General features: G+C 42.0%; 1 protein-coding gene across 1 annotated transcript in view; it reads right to left on the bottom strand.

The window, feature by feature from the left end:
* Window positions 1-563: 563 nt before the first annotated feature.
* VPS41 (VPS41 subunit of HOPS complex) overlaps window positions 564-12,952 on the bottom strand; it is a 358,461-nt gene continuing 346,072 nt past the window's right edge. Inside the window, exons 26-29 of the mRNA XM_075315114.1 lie at window positions 12,465-12,564; window positions 11,641-11,685; window positions 8,663-8,742; window positions 564-853 (exon numbers count right to left, since the gene is read on the bottom strand). Coding sequence (XP_075171229.1) covers window positions 773-853; window positions 8,663-8,742; window positions 11,641-11,685; window positions 12,465-12,564 — 306 coding nt within the window. The 3' untranslated portion in view covers window positions 564-772. The remainder of the gene's footprint in view (window positions 854-8,662; window positions 8,743-11,640; window positions 11,686-12,464; window positions 12,565-12,952) is intronic.

The raw sequence follows: 12,952 nt of genomic DNA, 5'->3' as shown, positions 1-12,952 counted from the left end.
AGGGGAACCTAAAGTCATTTTTTTACCAAAAGAATATATAAAAAAACAGCTGGCCAAAGATAGCCATCCCGCTATCTATAGAGCTATTCTGTTATTTCTCTCTATCTATTTTGTTTTTTTTCTAATTATCTATTCTATGTGTTCTTTCTTTCTATTCTTTCTATTTTTTTCTATCTATCCTAGCTATCAATTATCCTATAATATTTTGTTTCTCCTTTAAAAAATGCATTAAACAAAAACGCGGAGAAACGCACCAAAACGTGGTAAAAACGCTTGCGTTTTTTATGCAATTTTCCGGCCAGAGGGTGAGTTTTTCACTGGAGAAACAAAACTGCAGTGTGCGCACATACCCTTATACAAGCTGTACATTGACTACTGTACACTGTATTAAAGTGTCAAATCTGCAGTGTTGTCCCATGAAAATAAAATATCTACAAAAATGTGAGAGGCGTACTCAGTTTTGTTGTTTTTTTTTTTACATAGTGTTGATAGGTGGACAACTGAATATATCAAATGTATTTTTTGCTTACTAGTATACTAAATAAAGGTAGATGGAAACAGAATCAAGTATGGAAAGTTTATTTTAAGTTATAACAGAAATGTCTTACAGTCATATGCTCAGTGTATGAAGCACACCATCCAGAAGAATAAGTAATGTAATGTAAGCAGCTTTATTCCACCCTTATCATAATAACAACAAAATAATAATACATATTACAAACATGAAGAGTTGCCAGAAAAAACTAACAAGGCCAACATTGCATATTGGGGGCTATTTTTTTATGTCCAAGATCGCACTTCCAGGACCACGGTGTTTGGCACTGCAGATGTTACAGAAGTATGCAGGGGACATCTAGAAAAGAAGATATAGTCAGTTAATACCTACTATAGCTATTATACAAATTAAACCATTTTAAATAGAAGCACATTTGTAGTAAATAACATAGAAAACTTGTGTTTATATTGTTGGATATCACGTATGTGCATGTATATGTATACATGGACTTCTAATGCAAGAAAAGTGTATGTTATTTACATTCCTCAATATTGAAATTGCAACACCAAGAAGGAAAAGCCATGGAAGTATGGAAATCACTGGATGGATGAACAAATAATGAAGAATGGAAACAACATTTTCAAAAGATCTCGACTTATTCAGATCTTTACTATTCTCAGTTTATTCAGTATGGGCTAGAAAAGCCCCCTCACCTATCTAAGGGATGAAAGTTTGGACTCCATTTGAGCTCCTTTCAGTTGTGTTTCTTATGAGCCAGACACACTAGTATAGTCAACTAGGATTCTGTTTCTTGGGGAAAAAGTAGTACATCAAAAGGCAAGGGTTCAAATGAGCCAAATCGTTCATCTTTTGGATTCTGTTGCCTGCACATAAACGAATACATGGGCACGCGTGACTCTGTTTTTCAGGCGTAAAGACTTAACCAATGTGGAAGACTTTTCTACTGTGAATTCGCTTGAACACATGACCAAGCATCTGCATAGTTTGGGTTCTCAGGTCCATGGTTGACATTTGTGCTTGTAATAGGCTGGCCTGAAGCATGTTGTGTTATTATTTTGGGAACACTTTTAGACAGTTTCCAATAAGAGAGTTTTACATATTTTTCTATGTCTAATAATGTAAATGATCTGGTAATCTGGAATATATCAGATCCCACTATTGTAGAATTCAAGGAATTTTGCTGTAGTATGCTCAGAAGAATATGATTCTGTAATAAGGGAGGAAAATCTAATTTTAATGTATAACGCCTTATTAAAAACTAAAGAAACGACTTCCGGTTCCTGTCCTGGCTGAGGTGGAAGCTTAGAGGAGAAGCTCCTGCCACACCTCACAGAAACCGACTAAAAACAGACCCCCCCGGACGAGCCACCAAACAGAGAGCAGCACAGGAGGTTACCTAAAGCAGACAGCTATGGAACGGTACCTCCTGAGAAGTGCTGGGAGCGGTGAGGCAGCCTGGAGAAGCTTTGATATGGACAGGGGAGAAGATAAGATAATGGCGCCGAGCCTCATGGGGGAGGAGCCTGAACGCATGGCGCGAGACACAGAAAAGCAAACACAGAGCTGGAAGGGAAGAGATAAGGGAGATATGAGCGAGGAGACAGGAGATAAGGAAGATATGAGCCAGGAGTCACAGGAGGACACAGCAGGAGAGAGGTGGATGCAGGGGACTGATGATGGTGGATCGCAATGGGAGGATGAAGGGGATATGGAGGCAGAGGGGAGAGAGGATGCAGACAAAGCAGGGCAGCTCAGAGACACAGCAGTGTTGGAGGATGAAACTGACAAACAGCACAGGGAGATTAATCCCACTCAGACTCACAGGAAGTCAAATGCAAGAATTCATAGTACCCCTTCCAAAGGAAACAAAAAGCAGCCTACTACACCAACATCACAAGCCTGCAAGTTATTGGGGGATGGAGGTGGTGGCCCAGTCCAGACAAAGAGAACTAAGAAAACAGCACCACCTGCAGGCCAAGACAAGTACACACAAAAGCTTAATGTGGACTATAAAAAACTGGCTGAAGAAGTGACATCACACTTGTCAAAAGAGGTTAAAGTGGCTATTGAGGCAGCCATACAAACATCATTAGCTAATATGCAAAAACAGATAAATACCCATGCCTCTAGACTGGCAGAATCAGAGCAGAGGATATCTGACTCCGAGGAGACAATACTGGCTATGCAAGCACAAATAGCAGCTCTAGCAAAATCTAATGAATACTTGAAGGATAAAGCGGACGATTTGGAAAACAGATCGAGACGAAACAACCTACGTATAGTCGGGTTGCCAGAGTCTGTGTTGATTGGACAGTTGGATAATATATGCGAGTTGGAGCTACCGCAGGCCCTGGGCATAAAGGCGAAATTCAGAGTTGAAAGAGCCCACAGAGTGGGTCCACTGAGACACCAGGAGGCGAATAAGGGAGAGGGCCAAAACTCAAACAAGAATACCCCGATAAGAGCCAGGCAGGTGATTGTCAAGTACCTTGATTATTAGCATAAGGAGGAAATATTGAGGGCCTTTAGAGAACGAAAGCGTCCACTACAATATCAAGGCAACAGACTGCTAATTTTTGGGGATTATTCAGCGGAAGTATCCAGAAGGAGAAAAGAATTTACCAAAATTTTCTCATTTCTGTACAACAAAAAAGTAAAGTGCCAGCTTTTATACCCTGCTACACTGAAAGTTAGAAACCCCAATGGCTCGTTTGTATACTACAAGGACTACAAAGAAGCAGAAAACATTCTCATGGCAGAGCTCAACAAGACTAGGTCAGAAAGGCAAGAAAAAGGAGCTAGTGGAGAAGGGAATAATAGAAGAGGATCCCCCACAAGCTCAGGAAGAGATGTGGGACGTCTTGGGGGACAAAAGCAAGTCGAGACCAGGGAGGAAAGGAGGCCAAGCCCGGGTCGACAGCATAATTCTCGCCTGGAACACAGGAACCAACCCTTGGAGAGAAACCATGATACCTGAACTGGAACTCGCTCATTGTTTTTCCTTTTTTTGCCTGTTTTTTTTTTTTTTTTTTTCTCTTCCCAAACAGGGAGAGGCGTTGAGGAGGATGCATTACGGAGAGAGGGTTGGGGAGGTGAGAGGAAGAGGGGGAAGGGAGAAAAGAGAGGAAAACATCCCAAAGTCTGGGTCCCCTTCCCCCCCCTCTTTTTTTTTTTTTTTTTTTTTGTTCTTCTTCTTTCTTTCTCCATCTTCTCTCCCCTTGGTCTTTTTTTCTTTTTCTCCTTTGTCCAGGAACATCATCCAAATTCAAATGAAGTGGGCCTGTTCTGGGCGGACTGATGGCTACCTGGAGTCAGAGATAAGTAGGACTGGAGAATCTTGCTGAGGTTTTGACATACTGTGCTAATTTTTGCATAATTTTCAAAGGCTTATTCAAGTTAGTCCGGGGATAGAACATATATTTTTTGGGGGGTGATTAGGGAGCTACATATTTTGGCTAGGAATAGGGGAGCTCACCAACGTGGCGGGAAGCGCCGTGGATTTCTCGGAAGGGAAAATATGTTTTACAGTTACATGCTTTTTGTTGTATTTGTTATATTTGCAAGGTGGGGAAAGGGAGTGTCGATTTTGTGGTACCAACTGTGATTCTAGTGTCGAACATCTCGTCTTCCTTGATGCAGGGGCCCATAGGGGAGGGAGTAGTAAAAGCAGAATACACAGGTAAACATGATACAGATAACTACGTGGAATGTTAAAGGGCTGAGATCACCTAACAAACGAGCAATGATATTGAGACATCTGAAAAGACTAAAGACAGACATTGCCTTATTACAGGAAACCCACTTGGGGGGGAGGACTTTTTCCGCATGAAGAAACATTGGGTGGGCACCGTTTACGGGGCAGCGGCACAAGGTAGAAAAGCGGGCACTATGATCCTAATAAATAAACAATTCAGTCATGAGGTAGTGGCACATGAGGCAGACGACCATGGAAGGTGGCAGCACTTAACAATCGTTAGTTCAGCGGGTAAACTCAGTATTTATAATGTCTATGGCCCAAATTCACAACAAATCACATTTCATGATGACATAAAGGCCACCATATTAGCAGATGGGGAGGCTAACATTATAGTGGGAGGCGATTTTAACACCGTCCCAGACTCAGCTGAAGATAGGAGGAGGGGCGAGGAGGGGACAGCTAATGTGGGCAGGAGTTTAGACAATAGGGATGTTACATTAGAAGACGTAGGACTGAAAGACATCTGAAGACTAACTCACCCACATGACAGAGAGTATACATACTTCTCTCACCCTCATGATAGCTGGTCACGTATTGATCAGTTCTGGATCTCGCAAGATTTACTGAGTGGAACGCAAGATTGTGTGATAGAGAATATGGTGATCTCTGATCATAGTCCTGTGAGATTGGGCATTAGAGAGAAATTCAGGAGAGGTACAGATATCATATGGAGATTCCCATCGTTCCTTCTCAGGCAAGATAATTTCCATAAGGTGCTACAGGAGTGGTGGGGAGAATTCGCAGAGGACAATAAGGAACATAGAGAGTCCCCAGTGATATTTTGGGAAACGGCAAAAGCGGTCCTAAGGGGCCGTCTGGTGGGGTACGCAGCCATGATCAAACGGAAAACCAATGAGAATTATAATTTCCATAGTGAAGCAGTACGGGTAGCATATACAAATTATGTGACAAATAGATCTCCCATGACAAAAGGCAGATGGCTGGAGGCAAAAGAGGGATTTGACGAATGGGCCAAAAAAAAGGAACAACTATTCTGGTCGCACAAGGAGGTTGACTTACATAGGTTTGGCAACAAGGCGGGAAGGATGTTGGCCAATCTGGCAAGGGGCAGCAGAAAGATGACAGTGATCTCTAAACTGAAAACAAAGGGGGGAGAGGTGACTACGGATCCTAAGGACATTAATAAACTGTTGGGAGATTACTATAGAAAACTATATGGGTCAGGGAATAACAACATGACTGATGAGGCAGAGTGGCTAAGACAAGCCCAAATGCCTAGCTTGACGGAGGAAGATTTGAGTGCCTTAAACGCAGATATCACAGTAGAGGAGGTGACGAGAACAATTGGGGAGCTTAACACCAACAAGGCACCGGGACCTGACGGTTTCAATAGTGAATTCTATAAGGCTCTGAAGGATCTGATCTCGCCGGATCTAACCTCAGTCTTTAATGCTTTCCTGGGAGGGGCGGAAATACCCAAAAATTCCAACATAGCATATATTAAATTACTCCCCAAGGGAACCAAGGACCTGGATGATCCCTCTAGTTATAGACCTATATCGCTCATAAATCAGGATTTAAAAATTATGTCCAAGATCATGGCTAATAGACTGGCCAAGATCTTACCTAGGATCATTACGAATCACCAGGTGGGGTTTATTAAGGGGAGAAATGCCGTTACCAATATCCGAAAGACAATTCTAGTGGTAGACGCGGTTAGACTGGGTCTCACTGAGGGAGGGGCTAGACCTGCCCTAGTTACACTTGACGCAGAAAAAGCGTTTGATAATGTAAATTGGGGGTGGTTAGACAGGGTAATGGAGGCCATAGGGATTGTAGGCAAGATGAGACTTTACATTAGAAACCTTTATGCCAACTCGGGAGCTAGGGTACACACTCCGGGCTTTCTATCAGACGTGTTCCCTTTGATGAAGGGAACAAGACAGGGCTGCCCATTATCTCCTCTTTTATTCAACCTGGCAATCGAGCCGTTGTCAAGAATACTACAGGGACAAAATAGCTTTAAAGGAATCAAGATAAGGGGTTCAGAAGTAAAGACAGCGCTTTTTGCTGATGACATCATACTTTATATGGGGGACCCCGGTGCGGATTTGCCATAGACTCTTGCCTTGATTGAAAAATTTGGCTCATTCTCCGGTTTCAAACTGAACAAAAAAAAAATGCGAGATCATGTTCCTAAAGGGGCATCATGGGACAATGGGGGGACAAATAAGGGATGGCTGTCTATGTGGAATTCCTATAGCACAATCTTCAATTAAATACCTGGGAGTGCATATAGGAAGATCGGTGGAAACAATCTATAACTTGAATTATGGACCGCTAATCAGGAAAATTATAGTTCAATTAAAGGGATGGAAAGGTCTGCCACTTCCATTACTGGCAAGATGTCACCTGATAAGAATGATGAGCTTTCCTAGGCTGCTGTATCCCTTCCAGACAATCCCGCTATTGCTAAAACTAAAGGATGTGAATAAGCTCAACTCCGCGTATACAGAATTTCTGTGGAGGGGAAGGAAACCCAGAATAAAGCTGCGTACGCTGATGAAGTCAGCAGAGGAGGGAGGTCTAAACTTTCCAGATGTCCAAGGGTATAATCTTGTATGTATCATGAGGCATGTAATTGATTGGGTGAGAGGAACGAGTAGGCACTCAGATCATGCGATGGAAACTAAATATGCGTCACCGTGGGATCTGACGTCCATTCTGCACTCCCCACTATCCAGGGTTGAAGGGCACATAAGGAACTCAATTATATTCCGAGACACCATGCTAACATGGAAGTCGGTAAGGAAAAAACTGGGGCTCTCATGGAAAGTGTCCAAGTACTTGAACCCCTGGGCATTCCCAAATTTTCCCCTGGGACGAGAAAACAAGCTATTTACTAGATGGAAAGAGAGGGGGGTCAGGAGAATGATAGATGTTATGAATGTGGAGGACAGGAGGTGGATGACAGGTCGGGAAGTGTTGGATAAGTACAACCTTAATAGCTCACATGTCATCCAGTATGAACAATTGAAACATGGAATAATAGGAGACCTGGGTGTGGTTGGAAGAGAGCTGAACAGAAGTTCGATTGATGAGTTACTGGAATGTGATGTAACAAGTATAAATGTCTCTAAAATTTATCGATCGCTAAGGGGGGTGCTTATCTCACGGGAGGATAGTCGGACTTTAAAAGCGTGGGGGAAACAATTGGGAAGGGAAGAAGTGGTGGATGATATACTGAGAGGATGGGTACAAGTGCGGAAACATATTACCAATGAGAGATGGAGAGACACTCAATTCAGAATTCTACATAGGGCCATTATAGGTTTCAACATACCAGGTAGGGATAGGTGGTGTCCTAAGTGTCAAAAAGAAAAAACGGATATGCTGCATGGGCTATGGGAATGTGAGACAATCGCTAGGTTCTGGAACCAAGTCAGACTATTTGCCCAGTCAACATGGGGAATTTTCAGCAAACTAGACTTAATGGTGTGGATTTTCCACTCCTTTGAGGGAGGAGTAGGAGGAGGACCGAGCATGCAGGAAAGAGGAAATACGCAATAACGCATGACATAGCCATGATAGCTAAGCGTTGCATCTTAAAACACTGGATTCAAAGGGAGGGCCCATCCATAAAGGAGGTTGTGGGCGAACTACACAACCTTCTGAAGTGGGAAAAACTAGAAGCGGAGAGGGATAAAGATGGGTTGACAGCCAAGTTTTTTGTGAGATGGAGACATTTTATTGAAAGCCAATTCACACAGGGAGAAATAATTAACCTGATGGCACCTTTTGTTCACTCGGAGTGGTATATCCTGAGCGATATCCAGGACAGCCTGGGTAAACTGAGAATCACCTAGGAGGGGGCTCTGGCGGGAGGGGGAGACGAGACGGTTGGGAATACCAAGACACGCTAGCAAAATTGAAATCATTCAGGGACGACACAGAGATTTAACGAATTGTATTGCATATGTTATATTATATTTCATTACCTCTGTTTTGGTTTAATGTTACTGTATACTATCTTAAATCGAACAGCAACATGGAACTCCAAATTGGGGTATCACCCACCTCTATGTCACATTTTGTCAGACGAATGTTCTTCTTTTGCAATGATACTTGTTATGTTTTTACAAATTTGAAAAATCAATAAAAAACGTTTTGGGAAAAAACTAAAGAAACAGTGCATACATAAGAAAATTACAGGTTTAATTAATGCGATCCATCTTTTAGGCCATTCAGTCTCAGCCAATATGTTATTAAAGCTAGACGACTTGTTTAGGAACAGAAGCTTTATAGAATTGTGCAGCGATTTCATTTTTTAATTTAAATTGATCTGTGTATTGCATAAAGCACAAGATTCCCTATTGGCCTATATAAATGTATTTCTGATATATTCCGAAGGTTACAAAGCATCTTACTGTGTTGCCAACAGGCAGGCATTCTCTGTGGAACATGTGCCTGCAGTGGAATACCACCATGCCAAGAGGTTTAGAGGAATCTGCAAAAGAATGGAATAATCACTCACAGTAACAATCCGACAGCTTCTTCATTTCAGCAAAAAATGGATTAAGAAGCACAACATGAAAGAGCAGCTTATCGTTTCTATTGCAAACCTACAGAAAATCTATGGTCAGAAAATGATCTGATGTTCACTCCATGTAGAGGTTATGCACAGTTTTTGACATTTTTATTTTGGTATTTTTTTATGTCACTAGAGTAACCCTTTAGGCCCCAAGCGCACGCTGCAGTTTTTGGTGTAGTTTGAGGTGACCTTGTGTCACCATAATCTTCATGCATTTCCTTCCCCAAAAAAGCCTATGAGATTTCCGATTTGCTGTGTGCACACTGCTTTTTTTTTTTTTTAAAGCATTTTTGCGGTGATGACAAAACTGCATGATTTCAATTCTTTTTGTGCTTTTTACCCACTGGTGATAAAAAAAAACCGCATAAATAAAGCAATGGCAAAAAACGCACCAAAAGCATGCATTTTTTGCCATAAGATGTTTTTTTTTTTTTTTTGGCCACAGGGTGAATTTTTGTGGTTATGACAAAACTGCAGGGTGCGGACATACCCTTAGGGCTACTTAGCATGTTGCGACATCGCTACTGCGATATGGTCGGGGTCAAATCGAAAGTGACGCACATCCGGCGCCGGTAACTACGTCGCAATGTGTAAAGCCTAGATGCGCCGATAAACGATCGCAAAAGCGGCGAAAATCGGTGATCTGTGTAGCGTCAGTCATTTTCATAATGTCGCACCAATAGGAGATACGATATTGTTCCTCGTTCCTGCGGCAGCACACATCGCTGTGTGTGAAGCCGCAGGAGCGAGGAACATCACCTTACCTGCCTCCACCGGCTATGCGAAAGGCAGGAGGTGGGCGGGATGTTTACGTCCCTCTCATCTCCGCCCCTCCACCTCTATTGGCCGCCTACCATGTGACGTCGCTGTGATGCCGCACGACACGCCCCCTTAGGAAGGAGGCGGGTCGCCGGCCAGAGCGACGTCGCAGGGCAGGTAAGTGCATGTGAAGCTGCCATAGCGATAATGTTCACTACGGCAGCTATCACAAGATATCGCATGTGCGACAGGGGCGGGTACTATCGCGCTCGGCATCGCTAGCCGATGCTAGAAATGTCGCAACGTGTAAAGTACCCCTTACTGTCAAATCATGTAGACATATGTCCTGATGCCATGTAACTTGATGAATCAGGTGATCAGAATGGCACAGTGACAGTAGGACTCCTGTACCAGTGGCATATGCAGTCAGCTTTAAAGAGGTTGGCCATTACTTTAACATTTATGGCCTATTCTTAGGATATGTCATCAATGTCTGATCGGCCGGGGACCGATAATCTTGTACTCCCGCCGATCAGTTGTCCACGGTCCTGGCGGCGGTAGCAGGCAGCCGGAAATTCTTGGTTGCAGAGCTGCCCAGTCTTTTGATAGAGGCCACAGCTGGGTACTGCATATCCTATTGATTTGAATGAGAAATAGATGTGCAGTATCCGGCTGCTATCAGTTGATGGAGCAGCTTCAGTACTGAGCATTTCCGACCAACTACTGCAGCTTGGACTGAAAACAGCTGATCAGTGAGGATACCAGACCCCCAGCCAATTAGACATTGATGGCCTATCCAAGTAGTGGACAACCCCTTTAATGCTGAGCTCTATGTGCATCTGCTAGAACCAAATGTAGCTCCAAACCAGGCACTTTCACCCCTCAAATGCTGCTGACAATAGTGAGTGTTCTCTGCAGTAGCTCAAAATGATCAAAACATCTTATGAACCCCAAATTGGCAATAAAGAAATTATAGCTTGCCTGGCTTAAAACCCCTCACATAGCTCTGTCTACAAAGAAAATAGTTATAGGCTTCAGATTTGTTTGTAAAAGTAATAAAACATAAATTATATAAATTTGGCATCTTCAGTCTCATGAGATTGACCTGCAGAATAAAGTTTGCATTTGATTTACACTGGGGAGTGAACGGGATTTGAAAATAAAACAATAAATACAGTATGCATTCCAAAAAGTCTACTAAAGTGATCAAAACATCTCATGTACTACACAAGGACACAAATGAAAACTATTTTTTTTTCTAGAAAAATCTAATTTAAAAGAAAAATGTAAAACTTATTGCGATGCCAAAATGTCAACACAAAAATATTTTTTGTCAAATACTATATTTATTGAACAAGGTAATAAAACAAAATTTGGTGTTGCCATAATCATGCTGACTCATACATTTTAAAATGTTGATGTATAAAAACGGATGCCATAGACATAAAACATGGACACACAAATGATGACCATATGGATAAAAAGCATCCAAATTTTTAGGATGGAACTAAGACACTTTTTCATAGGTCATTCCATCAGTAGTGATGAGAGAGCACTATCATGCTCGGTATTCATAATGAGCGGTTGGAAGCTTGGATGGGCACAACTCGAGTACCCATTGGACGTCAATGGGTAATTTATGCATTTTTCCAGGAAATCCTCTAGAAAAATGTGCAAGTCCTCCATTGACTTCTATTGTACTCGGGTACACAAGGCGCACCCACCTGAGCATCCAACTGTTTGTTATAAGAACTGAGCACCCAAGCATGGTAGTGCTCGCTCATCAGTAAGGAGCTATACTTTTGATGCAACTTAGCCCCTTTCAATCAGCTGATTGCTTTATTTGTTGGGCTGTCCCAATACAATATTATATTTACCTATTCTAACTATTGGTTAACAAGTCCAAAAAATGTATATGAAAGATCCTTTTCTATTTTATCATTAGATTGACTTTCCACATAATTGGTTATTTCACCTACAGATGCCATACACAAGGATAAAATCAGGTTACACACAATTTATTGCCACAATACAAAAAAAATAAATAATAGTTACCTGTTGGGAGTATTGGTGACAGACAAACTTCACAAATATTTTCCTCTGCAAAAAAGGAAAACTAACATATAAAAGAAGTAATTTAACTTTTTTATATACTTGCATATGGATTGATTGCTTGGATGGAAACAGTTTCACAATGATCGTGGTTGCACAGGTATCAACTGTATCCAGCCAAGCAGAAAGGGGTCGCCGACACCAGTGTCCATTTCAGCTGGATGTCTCACTGGAAGCACATTGTATTGTGGTGCCGAGATCCATCAGCTCTTTGCAGTGCAAAACACACTGCCAGCCAATTAGACGCCAGCAGCTGACGTAGGCATGCTAGTTACAAACGGTGCATCGTAGGGACATCAGGAAGCATGCACTCAGAATCAGCTGGCAGGCTCTGCGCCGAATATAGTGCAGCGTGATAAAGTTAAAAATATACATTTTGGACCGGCGTCTATTGGACTAGTTACACCACTGGCTAGCATGTAAGAAGTAGACCGGCTTTGTATTTCATTTATTTGCTTGCAGTTGTACACTGGATGCAAGTAAGAATAACCTGTAATGACTTCATTTGTGTTTTCTATGAATCCTATTCTATAATAAGCCTAAGCACAGGCAATTCAGGAATCTTGTAAAATAAATACTGATTTATTGTTACTGTAATGTTAACAGGATTACAATAATAACTGGAAGTAGCAGCAGAGCTCGACTAATAGATTTTAATGGTTTTTGACATTAGAAGGAAATAGCAAATAAAATGCAGAGTGGAGACCGGAGTAAAACAAGTCGGCAACTAAATATTCTAACATCATTCACTGTGATGGTGCACGTACCATCGACCAGCATAGCTCTGGATTGGGTTTTGTGCATTTTCTTCAGCAATGCCAGTGAGTCTGACACCAAGATCTTTTTACATCCTTCTCTTAGTAGTATCTGAAAAGAAAAAAGAACAAAGATCACAAATTGGGGCGATGAACAGACAGTAACATTCCTCTTAAAGAGAGCCCGTCACTTAGCGAAAAAAAAAGTAATTAAATGCCGTACCTTGTTAAAATTCCCAGAGCTCCCCTGATTCAACTGGCCTTTTCTGTTTTGTGCTGCATCACTCCATTGCAGACATATGCACATGTGTTACTTCTGGAGTGCAGTATGTGAACTCTCTGCTTATAGTGCAACTGGGCACTTCTTCAGAGTCTTCTTGGGGGTGTGCACTTTCATCACTTTCCTAAATGTTATCAATTACTGCTCGGCAGCAAATGTAGTCAGTCTCAGATGCTGCCAAGCTGTGATTGGCACTGTCTGGAGGGAGAGGTGTAAATAT

The sequence above is a fragment of the Anomaloglossus baeobatrachus genome, chromosome 6, assembly GCF_048569485.1.
Source record: "Anomaloglossus baeobatrachus isolate aAnoBae1 chromosome 6, aAnoBae1.hap1, whole genome shotgun sequence".
NCBI lineage: Eukaryota > Metazoa > Chordata > Amphibia > Anura > Aromobatidae > Anomaloglossus > Anomaloglossus baeobatrachus.
This window is presented reverse-complemented; position numbering and strand designations above follow the sequence as displayed.